Raw genomic sequence first — 21,083 nt, forward strand, 5'->3', positions numbered from 1 at the left:
GCAGTCAAACAGCGGGTCGAGCCTTTTCGTCATTTCCGCCCTCAGATCCCGGCGCTGGGAAGCCGAGCGGAAGTGACGTATAGTGAGTAAATAGACGGCGCAGTACAGGTGATCCACGTGGGGGTGTGTGTGAGTCGTGTTAGCCGGCAGAGTGGCGCGTTGGGTTATCGTGTGACTGGGGCTGCGAGTCCGGGAAGTGGGAGGTAGGCGGAAAGTGGGTGCCTGATCCAACGGTTTCTGAATTGCAACGTTACAATGAAACTGATTATTTTAGATCTAGGGTGGGATGTGCAGCTCGCGCGTCTCCCTCTTTGCATCTCCGTTATCTTTGAAAATGGGCGTGTCATGTCCTGGGAGCCCTCTCTGACACGTGATCATCTGATAATAATCCTGCCAGAACAGCACCATCACTAACTCTAATAGCTCTGTCTAGACTAGGAATTAAAGAAAAAACAAAACTGATAGGTATTGCACAGAGTTCTCCATTGTTATCTCCATTCATTTTCTAGTTAGTGGTTATGAGATATTAACTGTTTTACACTGCTGATATCTGGCTTTTGGCTCAGCAGGGTTGCTAGGTCTAATTTTCAAAACCAGCCCAAGTCAGCTACAAAACCAGCCCAAAACTAGCAGAGAGGCACTTCAAAAGTAGCCCAAAATTGCACAACATGTGCAGTGAAAAAAAAGTCTTAAAAATAAATGCATATATGTGAAAAAAATACACCATTTTCACTGTTTAGTAAATTTTGTCCATGAAGCAAAATGGGACAGATTTCCAAGTCACCAGTGACATAACTACAGAGGGGGCCCAGGAGGTATAGAGGCCCCTTGATACCCCTAATACATATACAATTTCAATAAATATCAGTTAAACAGGTCAAACACTCTAGACATTTTGTTGGCCAGCAGATTATTGCCCCAGGTAAAACTTAGTCCCTGTGTAAAATGTATAATGAAGCAATTGAATTCTTAATGAATCAGATGAAAATTGAGCGTAGGACTGGCCAGATATGGGATGACTGACGTAGTTGGCCAGCTTAAATATATTGCAATATATGGACAAACAATCCCTGTTTTGTTTAAAGGGTAAGACATTTTTCAGTAGCAGTATGCACAAAATGTCTCTGTCTTAAATATATTGATAATGGGTTGAGTGCAGAGGACTCTTGTATTTGACTATATGTATTTTGTGGTCACAGCCTCATTGCACCCCCGCCTAATGGTTTTAAAAATTAGTGGTGAGCACAACTTTCCCTTGTTTGTTATAGTTTATACAGGAGCAGTGACCAGCTCCATGTTGTAGCTCCCACCCTTCCCAGCTATAGTCAGGTGATCCCACTGGTGTCTAATAAAAGGGCAGCCAAGTTTGGGATTTTTACTTTGAAAGCAGCAAATAAGTTGCAGGTAAAACTTAGTCCATTTGTAAAATGTATAATGAAGCAATAGAATTCTTAATGAATCAGATGCAATTTGAGTGTAGGACTGGCCAGATATGGGATGACTTTGACTTAATTGGCCAGCTTAAATATATTGCAATATATGGACAAAGGGTAAGGCATTTTTCAGTAGCAGTATGCACAAAATGTCTCAATGTTTTAAATATATTGATAATGGGTTGAGTGCAGAGGACTCTTGTAGTTGTCTATACTGATTATTGCCCCATAATTGTCTGAAATTGAGGAAGGTCACAGGAAAACGCAAGAATGCTTAAGAGGGACAGAAGACTGGGATACAGAGCCCAATATCTGGTAACTCCTGACTTCTACACAAGTCAGTCCCATTGCATGCTGGGTATTGTAGTCTTACATTAAACTTGGCAAATTGTTAACTGCATTACCCAACATGTATTGGGTGACACAGACGTGGCACATTAGGGCAAGAAAAGACTTTGGCTGGTTTTCAAAGTGCAAACCAGCCAAAGCCCCAAAAAGTAGCTCAAATCCTAACCTTGCCTAGTTTGTACTTTTAAAACCAGCCCAGGCTTTAAATTAGTAGCCACATTTGCCTGGAAAACCGCCTACCTGTCAACCCTGGTTCTCAGAGACTCTGCAACCCTGGGGTTAATTGACTGTACAATACATTTGTAGCCTTAGAGAGCATTTGTTTTTAAATGGGGGTCAGGGGCAAATAACGCAAAACTATAAAAATAAATAAATAATGAAGACCATTTTAAAGTTTGCTTAGAATTGGCCATTCTATAACATACGAAAAGTTAACTTAAATGTGAACTATCTTTCTTGCTGCTTGTTGCTGCAACATTGCATATGCGCTTCTGCCAGGACATAACTAGAATGTTTTGTGAGCTTATACACTGACTGCCCACCCACTGCCCACAAGACTTTATGACTTTCACAGTATTCTGTATGGTGGTCCCCCTCTGGTAATATCCCATTGCAGACTGGTGCTGTGTACACAGGGGGGGTCTATTTTTCATGCTGTGTAAAAAGTGGAGTGAAGCATTAACTGTGATGTTGCTTATAGCAACCAATCAGATTTTTTCTTTTGTTTTCTAAAAATTAAAATTAAATTGTTGATTGGTTGCTCTGGGCAATATCACCAGTAATACTTCACGCCACTTTTTGCACAGTATGATAAATAGGCCCCCCATGGTGTGAGCAGCATTTTTATATAGGACCCGAAGCATTAGTTATGCACAGGCTGAACTTTACCCACAGCCCTCTTTGTGTTGAGCATCATTGCACCTATTCCTCTTCCATCAGCCTCCTGTCACTGGTTTTTATATTCACACTGCCCCGTTGCCCACTGTGACATCAGTAATGGGGAGAATGCAGGAAGATAAAGAACACTAGCTCACCTGGTTGGAAGAGGGTATTGGGTGCGGGTCAAGTTTTGTTAAAGGAAAACTATACCCCCAAAATGAATACTTGAGCAACAGATAGTTTATATCAAATTAAGTGCCATATTAAATCAAACTGGTATATATGTTTAAGTAAATATTGTCCTTTTACATCCCTTGCCTCGAACCACCATTTTTTGATGGTCTGTTTGCTGCCTCAGAGATCACCTGACCAGAAATACTGCAGCTCTAACTGTAACAGGAAGAAGTGTGGAAGCAAAAGGCAGAACTCTGTCTGTTAATTGGCTCATGTGACCTAACATGTATGGTTTGTTTGTGTGAATTGTAGGATCCCATTTTTTTGAAATAGCAGTTTTCTATTTATGATTACCCAATGGCACATACTACTCAAAAAGTATATTATTATGAAAATGGTTTATTTACATGAAGCAGGGTTTTACACATGAGCTATTTTATGCAAAAATTTTTGAGACCTACATTGTTTGATGGGTTTAGTTTTCCTTTAAACCGAGCATCAGAACTAAGCATAATGAGTATACCAACCAGGCCTGGACTGGGAGTCAAAATAGGCCCTGTCATTCCAAGTACACAGAGGCCCAAACTGCCTCCTACCAGCCCAAACAGCCTCCTACCAGCCCACTATATGGTAACTTTTATGGAGCCGTACAGCAGCCCCTCTGGCATTTGCCAGAACCCACAGATTGCCAGTCCGGGCCTGATACCAACAGACTCTAGGACCTTAACAGGTGCTGCATGGACACCTCCCTCTTCCAGTATCCTTTATTTAAAGGGGCAGTATGTCCCCTTTTACACAGTAAAATAAAATCACATTCTGCTTCTAGTTTGTACAACCACAATCAAAGCAAGCAACAAGGGGGAAAGGATGACTTTGTTTATACAGAACTCCTTGTAGCAGACTGTTGATTTGTTTTGATGGTGCTCATCCAGTATGGGGTAGAATGTGACTTTACACTCAACTTTCACATTGTGCCATGTACAAAAATAAATTCCAAACATGTATCATAATTAAAGCAATAGGTTAGGCACAATGTGTGTTCAGCAGAAGCCCTGTTCATTGAACTCTTGGTGAAAAGAGGGGTATACAGGAACACCAAAAATGAGTGTTTTAAAGTAATGAAAATAATCATGTACTGTTGCCCTGCACTGGTAAAACTGATGTTTTTGCTTCAGAACCACTACTATAGTATATATAAATAAGCTGCTGTGTAGCAATGGCGGAAATTGAAAAAAGACTATATGGCACAGGATAAATAGTGGATAACAGATAACACCATTATGTTCTACAGAGCTTATCTGTTATCTGCTATGTAACCTCAGCCTGTTCTTTGAGCAGCTGCCCCCATCACTACACAGCAGCTTATTTATATAAACAACAGTAGTGTTTCTGAAGCAAACACCAGTTTTACCAATGCAGGACAACAATGCATATACTGATAATATATTTTTTATATGAACACATTTATATGAGGACAGCCTATTCCAATGACGGACAAATGGTTATGTGTCAGAGTGTAAGAATAATAAAGTCTAATAACAAATGCCCCTATCATTCTGACTCAGCAATAACCACATGCCCAAGGGAGGAAAGGTGAAGGGATAGGTGATGTTCCCCCATTTATTTATTCTCTTATTAATGACACCCAGTGATGAGAGGTCACTTTGTAAGTTACTGACAGAATTCAGAGTGTCAGCAGATACTAGATGAGGCCCCTTTTTACAAAAGTGTTTTCTTCATTTGCTAATTCCTCCCTGTGTCTGCTTTTAACAGATAAAGAACTGCAAGGCTGAGTGACAGTTGTAAGCGGGAAACTATTTTCAGTGCAATATCTGTAGATAAGAACATTCAGTCCTCTTCCAACATTTTGGGAGGGTTCAAGTTATATAACGTATGTACAGTGGTGTGAAAAACTATTTGCCCCCTTCCTGATTTCTTATTCTTTTGCATGTTTGTCACACAAAATGTTTCTGATCATCAAACACATTTAACTATTAGTCAAAGATAACACAAGTAAACACAAAATGCAGTTTTTAAATGAGGGTTTTTATTATTTAGGGAGAAAAGAAATCCAAACCTGTGTGAAAAAGTAATTGCCCCCTGAACCTAATAACTGGTTGGGCCACCCTTAGTAGCAATAACTGCAATCAAGCGTTTGCGATAACTTGCAACGAGTCTTTTACAGCGCTCTGGAGGAATTTTGGCCCACTCATCTTTGCAGAATTGTTGTAATTCAGCTTTATTTGAGGGTTTTCTAGCATGAACCGCCTTTTTAAGGTCATGCCACAACATCTCAATAGGATTCAGGTCAGGACTTTGACTAGGCCACTCCAAAGTCTTCATTTTGTTTTTCTTCAGCCATTCAGAGGTGGATTTGCTGGTGTGTTTTGGGTCATTGTCCTGCTGCAGCACCCAAGATCGCTTCAGCTTGAGTTGACGAACAGATGGCCGGACATTCTCCTTTAGGATTTTTTGGTAGACAGTAGAATTCATGGTTCCATCTATCACAGCAAGTCTTCCAGGTCCTGAAGCCGCAAAACAACCCCAGACCATCACACTACCACCACCATATTTTACTGTTGGTATGATGTTCTTTTTCTGAAATGCTGTGTTACTTTTACGCCAGATGTAACGGGGCGCGCACCTTCCAAAAAGTTCAACTTTTGTCTCGTCGGTCCACAAGGTATTTTCCCAAAAGTCTTGCCAATCATTGAGATGTTTTTTAGCAAAATTGAGACGAGCCTTAATGTTCTTTTTGCTTAAAAGTGGTTTGCGCCTTGGAAATCTGCCATGCAGGCCGTTTTTGCCCAGTCTCTTTCTTATGGTGGAGTCGTGAACACTGACCTTAATTGAGGCAAGTGAGGCCTGCAGTTCTTTAGATGTTGTCCTGGGGTCTTTTGTGGCCTCTCGGATGAGTTGTCTCTGCGCTCTTGGGGTAATTTTGGTCGGCCGCCATTCCTGGGAAGGTTCACCCCTGTTCCATGTTTTTGCCATTTGTGGATAATGGCTCTCACTGTGGTTCGCTGGAGTCCCAAAGCTTTAGAAATGGCTTTATAACCTTTGAAATTGAACTCAGGTGTGATAAACCACAGTTAAGTTATTTTTTAACAAGGGGGGCAATCACTTTTTCACACAGGCCCATGTAGATTTGGAGTTTTTTTTCTCCCTTAATAACGTAAACCTTCATTTAACAACTGCATTTTGTGTTCAATTATGTTATCTTTGACTAATAGTTAACGGTTTTTGATGAGCAGAAACATTTAAGTGTGACAAACATGCAAAAGAATAAGAAATCAGGAAGGGGGCAAATAGTTTTGCACACCACTGTAGGTGTATTTCTACAGGTCTGTTAGAGCATATTTTGAATGTAATACTTGTGTGTATGTTAGAAAGAAAAGGACTTGACGGAAATATGAATTTGATGTGTGTGTAATGAATACACTTGCTATATTGTTTTTGGTTCTCTTTAATGTTTATATGTTTTAATAGGTACCACTTGTAATATAATATTTGTTCTATGCTTCTGTCACTATTATACTAATATTGTCATTTTGTCTTTGACTATCATGTCACTATTCTTATCTTATCCTAACATTGTCTTCTTTGTTATTTAGTTCTCTTGTGTATTTTCGTTTGTGAATGGGTTTCTCGTGAATAAGGTTAATACACTCCACTTGTCTTTATAACAGAAATATTAGTGTTATCTCTTTAAATGTTCTCTGTTATAGTTTTTGTCTCAAACTAACTTTACTTCTATTTTTATGGGTCAGATTGATAATTCTTTTTAAGTGTATTATGTTTTACTTGTGATCTGAAACAAAACCACTTTCCATATCTAACAATCCTCCTAGATATGCTAGTTGAGTGCCCAAAACATTTTAAGTTTTAAAGTCTTTGTTAAGTGTCACAGTGGAGGGGACAAGACTGCGTTTTCCTGGCCAGAATGCGATAGTTTTCTCTCCTCTCACAACTTGAAAGTCTGCTGTGACAGATAAAGGATTTTATCTGCCGTAAGTGTAAACTACATTTCCCACAATTCTTGGTTGCACAATATTTCAGATGCTTAACTTTTTTCACTGACTCAGTATCTTTTACCTACAGCTAGTATTTTTTTTTTAAACGTTATAGTTTCATATGCATCTGTATTTTTTCTGTATCTCCTCAATCTGGATCTTTTCACCAACATGAAGGTAATATTTCATATATTATTATTGTACTGCATTTGCAGTACAAGAGGGGAGTATTATTGTTGTTTGTATTTTTAAGCTTCAGTTTATAAAAATGCAGCTTATGTGCTTGTGCCGCTGCTATAGAAAAAATCTCCAGTATTATTGCACTTGTGTATCTTGCATCACAAGTCTGCAAGTGTAAGAAAATGCAGAAGTGACTTAATGGATTTATAGTTAATTTCATCTGATAAATAGTAATTTCACTACGAAATTTGTAGAAATAAATGATGCTACTAAAATGGGTCTATGTCATTCTCATTAGGCCTAAATATATAAAAATGTTATTAAATGTTTTTTCCTACTTATGATTAATTAAAAAATTGTTTTGTTATAAGAAGGAACAGTACAGGTTGTAGTTGACAGTTTACACAATTACATTTTCAATTCTGTTACAAATTTTGCAAATTACACTGATACTAAGTGGAGTTGTCTTTGTACCATCCCACTTCCAACAACACAATTACTGGCAGCATTTGGTTGGATTTACTCCCAGCTGTCCTGTCAATTCTCTTCAACAATCCTATCAGGTGTTGTGGACTTTCTAAATTTGAATTAACCACAAGAAAACAAACGTCCTTCACTCATATCATAAATATACAACCACTTCTCATAATTGACAGTTCATACAGTGGTTTCATTAGAGTTCTTTAGCTAGTACACTAGATTACTCAAGTCAGTATTACCAGAACACCAGATATTGTCACATTGTCTCTTTGTTTCCAGGTTGGTGATCTGAGCAAAACTCCATCAGTAGCTGTTGAGATTATTCACTATATTCCAATCCATTCTATTCCAAATAGAACAGCTATCATTGATCACACCACTCATTGAAGGAAACTCTACATACATACATACAAAGAGCCATTTCAAAAGTTTGCCATTCATATCTGTGATGCCTTTACCTCTTTTGCATATCCTAAGCCATGATGTCTCTCTGATTGGATTTTCCTCTATAATGAACTGATGGACTGATATTGAAATGGGTTAATTTTAAGTTTTAGATTCATACAGTATTGAATGTGATATAGTTAAATTGTGTGAAATTGACAAAAAAATGGGAATTGATAATGTAACATTTTCTCTGTATGTTTAGTTATAGATTAGTTATGAAAACAACAAAGGTAAAATTGTATTTGTTTAAAAAAGGTTTTAGAAGAAAAGTTTCCTGTAATTACTCAATTGTATTATTGCCCCAGGTCCTCAGCTCTATATGTAGCTGGTTGTGTGTAAACGGCACTGACATAAACAAAATGATAGACCCCATAATAATAGAACTTTGTCATGTGCTAATATTAGTATTGAATAGAGTCTAGATTCCAAGACTAGCCCCACCCATAATGTTAATATCTATAAATCTATCACCGTCATAAACATAGAGGTTGTCTAAATAAATAGAGTAGCTGACCAACATAGTGTGACTTAGTATGTGTTTTGATAGGAGAAAAAAGGTTGTACTCATATTGTTTCTGAAATGTTTGTTGAATGTCATATAGCAAAAGTTTTAGAGCTACAACAATTAGTGCAATTTTTTATAGAAGAGTTCAGTTATTACCAATGATTAGGTAAAGTTTATTGCGGGTTAAACAACTCCATTTCAAGTTTCGTTAAGTCTATCCATGTCATCTTAGCATTAATACTTGGTCTGTATTTCTCTGTTAGAATTCTTTGTGCTATAATTAGAAAAAAAAGAATAATTTTATCTTAAAAGAATAATTTTTACTTTAAAGATGCAATATGTTCAGTATTATTTAATTCATTTTTGCTTAGTTATGTTTTTATGCATATGCAATGTTTTCTTTCAAACGTACCGTATATACTCGTGTATAAGCCGACCCGCGTATAAGCCGAGGTACCTAATTTTACCTATGAAAACTGGGAAAATGTATTGACTCGTGTATAAGCCTAGGGGAAGAACTGGCAAAATAAGTTTAGGGAAGATCAGGTGTCTTTGGTGTTGCCCAGCATCTTCACGGACAATAATATGGTATTCCCCCAGATTCAGATTTCAGTAAAGAAATCCTCACGGCCCATTTGATCTGCCAACGCACCCACCCACCAATGAAGAAACAGTAGGCTTGTTTAAAGATCAACTTTGTAGAAGCGCAATGCTTCCTGCTTTTTCTCACTGTGTCTTCATTAGTGCGGAGTAAATGCAGTTCAATCAGCAGTCATGGCTGGCAGGGGAGTGTTTTTGTGAGACACAGTTCATAGCAATACACATAGCGAGCAGACACATCTTTTCCATAACTCTAGCTCTATCTATCCCTTCCTGTCCCAATAAGATCCTTGTTTTGGAGAGCCCGGGTGCGGACAGCTAGTGACTAGGCCCCAAGGCTCGAGGCTGGAGTTACAGCTTAGAGCAGCGCCGCCTGCTTTCCTTTGCCTGTCAGACCCTGCTGGGGGCAGGCTTAGACGGAGACCAAGCCCGTAATAACCCTGCACGTTTAAAATGGATATTAGCATGTGAAGCTCATTTACCATGTTGGTGCTCGGCTTCCTGGTGAGTGCGAGTGGCGCTTTCCGCTTTCTTGGACTCTGCGATCTCGCTCATGCGCAATGAGGCCGCGGCCTGCGGGAGAAGGTGAGAGGGGACGCCAGGCACGGGGAGGCAGTGCGGGCCGCACACACAGGCAACATTCTGTCCGCACAGAGAAAGGGGCAGCGATCTTTAAACACGCCTACTGTTTCTTCATTGGTGGGTGGGCAGGTTAGGCAAAACAGACGGGCCGTGAGTGCTGAGCTGAATCTGGGGGAATCCACAGACAGGCAACCTAACGGATATTAAAGCAGCAAAACAGTAAAAAAAAAAAATAATGTTTTCCTAAAATGCTGACTCGCGTATAAGCCGAGGTAGACTTTTTCAGCACATTTTGGATGCTGAAAAACTCGGCTTATACACGAGTATATACGGTATATGTTTTTGCATATATTTTCTTTAAGCCTTATATAACATGATAGCATATAGATATCCACATTCAAATATTTTTGTGAGGTTTCCTGTTGCCAACTATATCTCAGCCAAGTTACTTCCTCAAAACAGGATTTACTTTTAGACCCTTTAGCCTCCTGTTTTTCTTATCTGATCTCAGTTTGAAGTTTTCACTTCTGTGACTGGTGCTGTCATGATGTTTAACTGTAACTCACAAGACCACTGTTTTCATTATGACAAACCCTCCCTTGTTCTCAGGGTTCCTCTCAGTACCCTTAAAATGCTAACGACAGGGTAATATGAAACGCATTTCTGCGTTTCAAGAGAGGATATGATAATATATTTTTTATATGAACACATTTATATGAGGACAGCCTATTCCAATAACGGACAAATGGTTATGTGTCAGAGTGTAAGAATAATAAAGTCTAATAACAAATGCCCCTATCATTCTGACTCAGCAATAACCACATGCCCAAGGGAGGAAAGGTGAAGGGATAGGTGATGTTCCCCCATTTATGATTTCTCTTATTAATGACACCCAGTGATGAGAGGTCACTTTGTAAGTTACTGACAGAATTCAGAGTGTCAGCAGATACTAGATGAGGCCCCTTTGTACAGAAGTGTTTTCTTCATTTGCTGATTCCTCCCTGTGTCTGCTTTTAACAGATAAAGAACTGCAAGGCTGAGGGACAGTTGTAAGCGGGAAACTATTTTCAGTGCAATATCTGTAGATAAGAACATTCAGTCCTCTTCCATTTTGGGAGGGTTCAAGTTATATAACGTATGTATGTGTACTCCCATTTTAATCTATAAAAGCTTGTGAAAAGTGGAGTGTCTTTGTCAAAATGCTTGTGGGACACTTCGGTGTAACATGATCATTTTCCCAAGGCAAAACCATTAAAAATTCTTTGTTAAACTCAATAAACCTCATTTTATTTGAAATAGCCTTATCTCGATGTTTTGCCTTCCATATAACGAGGTCATAGCAATAAAATTTCAACAATACTTGAATTACTTAGTTTTTTTACATTAGTTTTTTGATGTTACTTTTCCTTTAATAAGGTCATTGTGACCGTGTGATGCAGAGATTGAGATTTAATCTAGGATTAAATCTTTTTTTCCTTTTTTTTTTTTAGGGTTTCTCTTGGGAAGAAAGCCTTGCTCTTGTGTAGTTCACCATGGTATTTTTTACTTGCAATGCTTGTGGGGAATCTCTAAAGAAAGGACAAGTTGAAAAACACAGAGGAACGTGCCGCAGTTGTGGATGTCTCTCTTGTATTGATTGTGGAAAAGATTTCTGGTATGTATAATATTTCACGTTACAGGATTATCCAGCATCGCCCCCTTAAAGAGCAAGTACAACCCTAGAAAAAAAAATATAACTTAATTTTATTGGGTTGTATGCTTCTTAGGTTCAGCCCCCACTTACCATCCAGGACCTAACAGCATATTCCATCCCCTTATGTAAGATAAGAATATAGTGTATTCATAGAGTTCTGTCTCAGAAGATGCTGCTGTTTCCCTGCACTCCAAGGCAGCATATTTTCTTTATTTCTGGCCTAGAGAAAACGGATCATAGTTCTGAGGCACAAGGCTGCTGTTTCACTCTTAAAGGCCAGCATTCCTTCTTGTGATGCAGGGCACTTGCTACATATTTACATCCATACCCTGCACTCAAGGGCTGTGTAAAGCAAAGGTGTCTGCTGGATGCATTCAGGCTGTTGCATAAGTTGCATAGGACTGCTGGCTGTTGGGAAAAAGCTGATATGATTGAAAGAAGCCGAGTTTATTTGGGACTTTGGTTGCAAACCCACATTTACTATTTTATTATGCATATTGTGTTGGAAAAATGTACAGGTATGGGACCTGTTATGCAGAATGCTTGGGACCTGAAGTTTTCCAGACAACGGATCTTTCTGTTGTTTGGATCTATTAGAAAATCATGTAAACATTAAATAAACTCAATAGGCTGGTTTTGCTTCCAAAACAGATTGATCATATCTTAGTTGGGATCAAGTACAAGCTACTGTTTTATTATTACCGAGAAAAGGGAATCATTTTTAAATATTGGGATTATTTGTATAAAATGGAGTCTACGTTAGACGGCCTTTCCTTAATTTGTAACTTTCTGGATAATGGGTTTCTGGATAACGGATCACAAACCAAATAAGCAGAATTCTCTGAAATCTCAAGAAACACAAATGATCCGTTTCATCAGGAGCCAGTTAACCTGCTTCCTTGCAGATAATAATGCTAGTTTTTGTGTGATCTGCACAGCCCCAGCGAATTTCCCTTTCCTTGAGATTGGGTTATGCATGGATTAAAGCTTGTGTCCCTAGTCTTTTTCTCAGTAGTCAACATCATCGGACTTCAGTGATCTTTAGCAATGGCTTATGGCATTTGTTATTAAAGGAGACATATTATGTAAAAAACAAGAATGTGCCAGTGCATTAAACTTTTAGATATAGAAAGATTATGCTTTAAAATGTTGTGTTTCTGGTTACTTTATTGTAAATTTCTGCAAAAACCCTACTAGTCCCGACCATCTGTTCCACTTGCTGCTGCCTCCTTTCCCAGGCTGGCAGGGTGAGACCCTTGCTTCAAATTTATTTAGTGCGGCATGCAACGTTTCGGGGACAACCCCTTTATCAAGCATGCGAAACGTTGCATGCCGCACTAAATTTTTAAAGCAAGGGTCTTACCCTGCTAGCATTACCTGAGTGCCAGTGAACTTCTTTCTTTGTATTGTTGAGGGGTTGGCCGATCCCCCGTTTTGCTGGGCACCAGGGATTCAAATTCCAGGAGGGCCAGGGTGTGCGTTTCTAAATTGAATAATCAATATCCTTTCCCAGGCTGTGCAATGGAGCAGGTGGCACTCTAGGACAGGAACCAATCAGCAGCTAGCCTGACCTGATAGGGAACTAAAGCCTGTCTTTGTGTGACTGCAGGGCTGTGATTGCCTGTCCCCTATCTACTGTGTTTCTGGCAGGGACAGTTAGGACACCCCCACCCCTCATTTGAAACTCTGAGAGGGACAAGAGAACATCTATGGGGAGCTCCAGTAAAGGGGCTATTTTCAAAGAGAATATTAATTTGTAGCACAATGTGACATTAACACCATATATTATTTATAATTGCCTGCAAAATTAGTTTTTTTCATTTATGTCTCCTATAATTAAATGTATTCCTTGTACTGAACTGAACAAATACAAATTAGAAAGTGTATTCCTGTAGGTCTGAGCAAGTGTGGCAGGCTCCTGGCAGGCCATTAAAGTTCTTCCACTCCCATCTTAGCTATCCCTCTCTGTATGGATTTTACATTGTGCCTGTGCAATATTGTGCTGAAACTGGAATGAGTCATCCCAAAATGGTTGCCCACAAAATAAGAAGCATAAAAGTTAAAACTGTCAAGGATACTGTATGATGTGGTGACGCACTATCTTGATTGTGTAACACAATTTTAATTATTGTCAAAAAGTTATGGTTTGAGTTAGGCTTTTTATCCCAGATCCCGAGGACTGATTCCCAGTATTGCTTTTGGTGGTGGTGTTTATTCTGATTTATTATTCTTTTAAACAGGGGAGACAACTACAAAAACCACCTAAAATGCATCAGTGAAGACCAGAAATATGGAGGCAAAGCTTTTGAAGCAAAAGCAAACAAAGGGGATGTGAAACAGCAACAGTGGCTACAGGTGCAGTGATGCCTAATTGAGAATGGCACAGATAAATGGGTTATGGTTTAAATGCGCTTTATGCATTTGTAGATTTGGAAGACATGTTTGCAGCTAAGTCGCCTGAATATAACACCACAGAAGTTTATCCTCTACTATTACAAAGCATGTTGGATTGATCCTTATTTGTTATTAATAATCAAATTGAATAATACTGTAATTTAATAAATGTGTCTGTTCTAATAAGAGAGCTTTATAATAATGCAAAACCATAATGGAATTTTTTTTTCTTAAAACAGAGGCTTCAAGAAATTATGAAGAAGCCAAACACAAGCCCAAACATTCGTGACATTTTAAACCAAATGAGTTCATATGATAACATTCCAAGGAAAAAAGCCAAATTCCAGGTATGATGTTTTAAGGTAATTGTTTTTATGGACCTTTTTAAAGGTGAACTAAAGCTTCCCTGCCTTTTCTTAAATACACCACCATTACATTGACTCCCAGTCTCACTCCCAAACCGCATTCAATGAAAACCTTGCTGTGTTCCTTAGGCCCGGACTAGAAATTTGTTTGTTCTGAGAAAAGCCAGAAGATACCATATACATTAACGTTTATGTGCCTGTGGTGGACTGTTAGGACCATAGTTTGCTTTAAAGTCAGGCCTAATTTAAAGGGGACCTTCAGCGAAAATGTTATTTAATATAAGCATCCTCATACTGAAATAATGAACTTTCTAAATACAGTCAATTAAAAATTCTGTACCGCTTCTGAAATATTTGAGTTTATCTTCACGATTCCTCGCTCAGCATCTGCTTCTCATCATTCTCTCTTCATTCAGCAGTTGAGTGTCAGATGAATGATCCAATATATCTTACAGGGGGGGCTCCTTTTGCCAAAAAGATGTATTAGAGCTCACTCTATTAAATTCACCAGACATCATGTCTTTCTACACGCAGAATTTGTGCAAAAGGCAGTCATTTTGTTAGATTTTGTTTGTACTGGAATCAATTATTTGAATGAGCTATAATTCATCTGCTAGGAAAGGAAGCTCCTCTATAAGATATATTGGATCTAACTGTCAATGATTATCTGACACCCAACTGCTGCATGAAGACAGAATGAAGAGAAACAGATGCTGAGAGAGGGATAGTGAACATAAACTTGATTATTTCAGAAACGGTACAGAATTTTTAATCAACTGCATTTAGAGTTTTTCTTATTTCAGTATGAGGAAACCTATCCATTTTCGTGAAAGTTCCCCTTTAAATTGTGGGTTGGACAGTGTGCGGCTGTGATAAGATGAAAAATGCAGAACTGCGCTGCCATCTTGACTTGTATCACTTTAATTTTCCTGCTTGAACTACTGTGATCAGAGCATGCACACTGAAGGGGACAAATAGTTCATGAACTTGGCTCCAAATGAAAATTTGGTTGTTTGCAATAGTTTCTGTGCCATTGGTGTGTACTGGAAGTGTTTTGTATATACATTACATTGCCAAAAGTCATGGCACTGTATCAGGGCCTTTTTTGGGATCTGTTGTTACAAAGCATGATGGGTTTGGGTCACTCATGTGATCCAGTACCCTTGCACTTGTGTGTAGAACTAAAAATAAATGCTCTTTTTAATCTTATGAAAGAAATGATGGCAAACACTGAACTAACAATCTTCTTTATTTGCATCATACTTAAAGAACTGGATGAAGAACAGCTTGAAAATTCATAACCAGTCACTACATGACCAGGTGTGGGAGATTTTTGCTGAGGCTACAAGCTCTGTAAGTATTGATTATAAAACAGAACTAAAAATCTTTGTCCCCTCTGCTTCCATGTTGTGCCAACAGAATAGATTCTGCTGAGCTGTATTGATGCCTTTTCCAAATGTATCATTACATTTAAAGGAGAACTAAACTCTAAAAATAATTATGGCTAAAAATGCCATATTTTATATACTGAACTTATTGCATGAGGCTAAAGTTTCAGCTTGTCAATAGCTGCAATGATCCAGGACTTCAAACTTGTCACAGGGGGTCACCATCTTGGAAAGTGTCTGTGACACTCACATGCTCAGTGGGCTCTGAGCAGCTGTTGAGAAGCTAAGCTTAGGGCTCGTCACTAATTATCCAGCAGAAAATGAGCTTCCCCTGTAATATAAGCTGATGCTACAGGGCTGATTATTAAATTCTGATGCCAATTTCACTGGTTTCTGTGCTGCCATGTAGTAATTATCTGCATTAATTACTAATCAGCCTTATATTGTGACATTTCTATTCTATGTGTACTGTATATTGTGAGTGGGTCCCTAAGCTCAGTAAGTGACAGCAGCACAGAGCATGTGCACTGAATCAGCAGAAAAGAAGATGGGGAGCTACTGGGGCATCTTTGGAGACACAGATCTTTACTGCTAAAGGGCTGTGGTTGCCTTGGGCTGGTACAGAAGCACAAAACATCATGTACAACATTTCTAGCCTATTTCTTTAAGCTTTAGTTCTCCTTTAAAGGCACCGAGCAATCAAGAGAAGCAGAAGCAGCCTGAAAATTCTGTTGCTGAAGACAGATCCGAACCGCCTCCAGAAGCAGTGGAGGAGAATAGGAAAAAGAAGAACAAAAGAGAACGCAAAGAAGAGAGACAAAAGAAGAACAAGAAGGATCTTGTAGAGGAGCAGATGGAAACTGTAGAGAAGAATAAAAGCAAGAAGCGTAAAGTAGTGGAGAATGTCGTGCATTCTGAGACTGATGTGTCCGTGGAAAGGAAGAAGAAAAATAAGCATGATGAGGATGAGGATGAGAATGACAGCGAAGGTCAGGCTGAAACCAGTCAAATCACTGAGGAAGAGGCAGGCCAGTGTGGTTCAGAAGGTATATGACTTATTCCCATTAAAAACACTTAGTGTCAATGACTGTAGTTGGTTTATGTCTGGAACAATTTCGTTCTGCTTCACAAATAACTTTGTACCTTTCAGTATCTCTCTTCACCCATTGCTAAAATATAACAAATACAGTGCTCCATCTTTATTTCTAAACCTTACTTATCACCAAGTAAAGTCTCTTGAAAAATTGGCATCACATTTATATAATACTATCTGTGGCATGTGTTTCAAACTTCATTTTACAGACCTAGATAAACCATTCCTTGAAACCATCTCACACAAACGGCCTTCTTTAATGACATGTCCTTAGGTTGGGTCATATATAAATGCTTTATAACTATCAGCATGTTTTTTTTTTTTTACATTTAAAGGTAAACAAGAAAATGGGGAAGATGAATCTGCTGATGTGAATGCTACAAGCAGCGAAATAGCACAAGGTATGTCTTCCTCTATAGGTGTGCTGAATAAAATGTCTTTCATGATCAGTGGCCTCTTGGCTGTCCTATGTGCTGTTCTCATATAACTTTGAAATAGTAAAAATAGATCTTTCATATTAAATATATTTTTACTCTATTCAGTATTACAATGTTTAAAGTGAAATATATTGATTTAATGTGCTTTTAAATGTTTTCAGAATTATTCATAGGCCAGATCCTAATAAGTATAGTATAAAGCTAGAGCAGCCGTGGACTACCTACAATATTGCTGACTGCCGCCTCCAGTACACAGTGATGTTTAGCTAGATGATGTAGTTCAGCAACATCTGGAGAGTGTAAGGTTGACAATATATTGAGAATTCTCGTGCAGGCTGCAAGTCATAGGACAGTTGCATGCATGCATGTCAGCCCTCTACATAGTCCAATAAATATAAATCACTTTTACAGGCAAATTTAACTGGAAAGGAACGATCGAAGCTCTGCTGAAAAAAGCTCCTGACAATGAACTGCCAATCAAGAGACTGAGAAAGAAGGTAAGAAGTACTTCATTGTTACATAGATCGAATACATGAATAATATCAATAGTAGTAAAGGTGGTAGTAATGTTGTAACATAACATTTTATAATACACAAAAGCCATGAATATCTTGTAAATTATATCCTTATAAACGGTGAGTTCTGATGTCATCAGTTATAAACGGTGAGTTCTGATGTCATTTCTGTCACATGACTCACTGAAATTTGTGTATTATAATAAATAAAGTACCCCCAGTTGCAAAATATGAGGATATTAGAAGTTACCTCGGAGTTCCATTACCTGTATAAAAACATTCGCCTTCGGCCTCGTGTATTTATATGGTCATGAAACTCCTCTGTAACTTATAATATCCTTATATTTTACAAGAGGGGGTACTTTATTCACTATATTAATACCGTTACAGTTGCAGCTGAAATTTATATTAGGAATAGCGTAGAAGCAACTAAAATGTTATATTGGAGTGAAACTATAACACACTACAGAATTCTAAGCAAGGACTAAAAACACCTGAGTAAAGGAGGGATATAAAATATATTGAAAATATTATGGATGCACCAAATCCACTGTATTGGGATTCGTCCAAATCCTGGATCCTTCACAAAAGATCTGGCCACATTGGATATACCAGAGACCAGAAAAATGTCTTCACGTCTTTGTGTGACAAAAAGTCACATGCTTTTAAGGATTCAGGTTTGATTCAGCTAGGCACTTGGATTTGGCTGCATCTTGCTGAAAAAAGCCGAATCCCAAACCAAATCCTGAATTTTGTGCATCCCTAGAAAATGTCTATATGATAAAAAAGCTAGGTGGGATTGGCCTGTTTAGTGATTTCATTTTAAAACTAGAAACCTGCAGAACAACTACAAAAACGTAATATCAGTCCAAATAAGCAATTCAGGCCGCACTCCGGATAGGTTTGAGCAGGTTTATTGCAACATTAGGGTAGGGTAGTAGCATCCCTTAAAAAACGTAATATCAACTGCAAAGCTGGTTATATATGCGGTTTATAAGGTTGTTTATTGAGGTTGCCAAAATAATCTTGCACTACACAGACCAACAGCCGTGTTAGAGTTGCTTTCAGGAGAAGTCCCAGTGAACTCTTCACTCAATGGAATTTTCAAGCCAGCTGAATAGATGTCTGTCTGATCCTATACCAGATATAATTTGGGTGGCTTATTTTTTTGGCCACATATACAGACCGTTAGGCTACCAACTTGGGGGCAAATTTACAAAAGGGCGAAGTGACTAATGCGGGCGAAAAATTCGGTACTTTGCCGATTTACGGACGCTGGCGTAATTTTGCTAGCAAAGGAGATAAATGGTGAATTTGCGCCCTGGCGAATGGATGTAACTACGCAAATTTCACTAAGATGCGGATTTTACTGACCGTTACCTCTTGCTCCAGACTTGCCTTCGCCGCCTTAGACCAGGAGAAGTGCAATAGAGTAGATAGGACTTCCTCAAAAAATCGTTGAACATTTTTCTAAGTCCCAAAAAACGCTGGCGTCTTTTCCTTTTTCAGGTGATAGGCTGAAAAATAGCGTAAATTTTTTTTGGGGGTACCCGGCTTCCCCCCTACATTTCCTAACATATGGCACATAAACTATACAGTGGACTCGTGTGTAGGGCAATATAACAACTCTATTTTATTTTATTAAGGTTTCCAAAGCTTGTGTAGTGTAATGTATTTGCTGCAACATATACGTCCATTCAACTTTAACTTCCCGCCGTATGGAAATTAGCCAACGCTAGCGCAACTACAATTTTCTTGGTGCAGTAACGCTAGCGCAACTTCGGATTTTAGTGAATTAGTGTTGTCCTGGCGGATCTATGCCTGACGAAGTGTTGCGCTGTGAATGAAGCCGTTGCTGGCGAATGTTCGGGTTAGTGAATTTGCCCCTTTGTTTGGAGTCCAAAAAAAATACAGAAAACAAAAATCCTAAACCCCAATCCCTCTAAATGCACATATTTGTCCCAGTTTTTCTCTTACAATATATTTTCCATAACTCTAACATAGTCTTTTTTCTACTTTCAGGTTCTTGCTCATTACTATGCCGTATCTTCTAAACACCACAAATCTGAAAAAGACCTCCTGATAGCATTCAACAAGAAGATCCGCAATAATCCTAAATTTAGAGTTTTAAAGGAGAGAGTTAAACTCCTAAAATAAGCTTGAAATTATAAAATGTTTTAAAATTTGAGTTTCCACATATGTTTTAGAGCTGTGATGCCTGCAAGTTTTAGCTCTATTTATTCCCTGGGAAGGAAATGTCATTCCTCATTGACCTGTACATAGTTTTTATTATTTGCAATTGCAAACTTTAAAAACACTTTTTTGCTATGCCTCTCCCATCGATGTCTTAAAGGCTGATACACCTTAAAATGCCATTTTATATTTGCTGCAGTTATTAATGCATTTTGTTTTATTTTATCTTTGTTTATTGAATTGATTCCCCATCCTCGATAACATCAGCCAGTTAATGCTTGAGCCTGTCCTTAAACGCAGATTGCAGACATAAACTTGCCTGAGCAGTTTGCTCTTGGAGCATATTTGTAGACAAACATTTTGTCCTGAGTAGTTCAGGTCCAATGAAGTCATAGAATAGGACAGGGGGGCAGATCGGAAATCTCAGCTTTGTATGTGGTTAGGTAACTTGACCTAAGGGCAATTTAGTTCATGGTGATTCTGAATATTCTCCATGTATATTCTCCATTTGCTTCACTTTGTTTCTCAAAAGTTGCAGCAGTTAGTGTGTCCATGCAACATATGTCTGAGTGCACTTTATGGTTCTGAGCCTTTTGTCCAATAACAAATCACAATTACCTGCCTTTATATTTCCCTTATATCTATTTTCCTGCATCTTGGTTTCATTTAGATTCTATGCATACATTCACACATTCAGTTGTAAGTAAAAATTACAAGTAGCTTCCACCTTAAAATGCAGCCAGTTGCAGTCATTTTATTCATTTTAATGTTTGCAGCTATAACTGCTGTTTCCCAGCTTTCCTACCAAACCTTGTAACTCTCCTAATGTGCTGCTCAAATATCTCAGCAGTTTAAGTGAGGGTTGTAGCAGAAAAATACTTTACTGCACCTGCAAAATGCAGATGTTAAATATATATTTTTCATATGAAATACCATGTGAGAAATACAACTTTCTTGTTGGCAACAGAGAATTGTGTACTTTGCCTTTTTTCTCCTCTGTATACTCTATATTAAGGAGGTGGTATCCAATCTCTACAAAAGCCACAACAGTTCAGGCCTCTGGAGTATCCACCATGACTGCTGGTACAAGTGAGTCTGGTCAGGTGGGAAAATCCTCAAGCATTGTAGTGCTGGCTGATACTCCTTGGGTTTTTGGTGTTGTGACTACAAGGGATCGCTGGGAAGAATAAGTAGGAGCTGAGAAGAACAGACAGAACTTGTGCAAGAGAAATTGCACCATTGCATGCAATAGTTTAATTGTAGGGATGCACTGAATCCAGGATTTGGTTCGAGATTTGGCCAGTATTCTACCTTTTTCAGCAGGATTTGGTCAAGAAGGCAAATGATGTAACAATTGTCACAAA

The 21,083-nt window shown here is 38.5% G+C and overlaps 1 protein-coding gene across 5 annotated transcripts; it reads left to right on the top strand.

Moving 5' to 3' along the window:
• The first annotated feature begins 16 nt into the window (after positions 1 to 16).
• On the top strand, positions 17 to 20,687 carry lyar.L (Ly1 antibody reactive L homeolog). Of its 5 annotated transcripts, none has more exons than XM_018228629.2 (9): positions 17 to 108; positions 11,132 to 11,295; positions 13,575 to 13,689; positions 13,968 to 14,075; positions 15,363 to 15,446; positions 16,170 to 16,527; positions 16,910 to 16,975; positions 17,423 to 17,508; positions 19,549 to 20,687. In XM_018228629.2, the coding sequence occupies exons 2-9, from the start codon at positions 11,174 to 11,176 to the stop codon at positions 19,681 to 19,683; spliced, it is 1,074 nt and encodes a 357-aa protein (XP_018084118.1). In that variant the 5' UTR covers positions 17 to 108; positions 11,132 to 11,173; the 3' UTR covers positions 19,684 to 20,687. The 5 variants fall into 5 exon arrangements, with proteins under 5 accessions (XP_018084118.1, XP_018084112.1, XP_041443812.1 ...); XM_018228623.2 differs by having other exon boundaries at positions 67 to 203; XM_041587878.1 differs by lacking the exon at positions 17 to 108 and adding an exon at positions 10,846 to 10,883.
• Positions 20,688 to 21,083: the final 396 nt, after the last annotated feature.

The sequence above is a fragment of the Xenopus laevis genome, chromosome 1L (genome assembly GCF_017654675.1).
Source record: "Xenopus laevis strain J_2021 chromosome 1L, Xenopus_laevis_v10.1, whole genome shotgun sequence".
NCBI classification, from domain to species: domain Eukaryota; kingdom Metazoa; phylum Chordata; class Amphibia; order Anura; family Pipidae; genus Xenopus; species Xenopus laevis.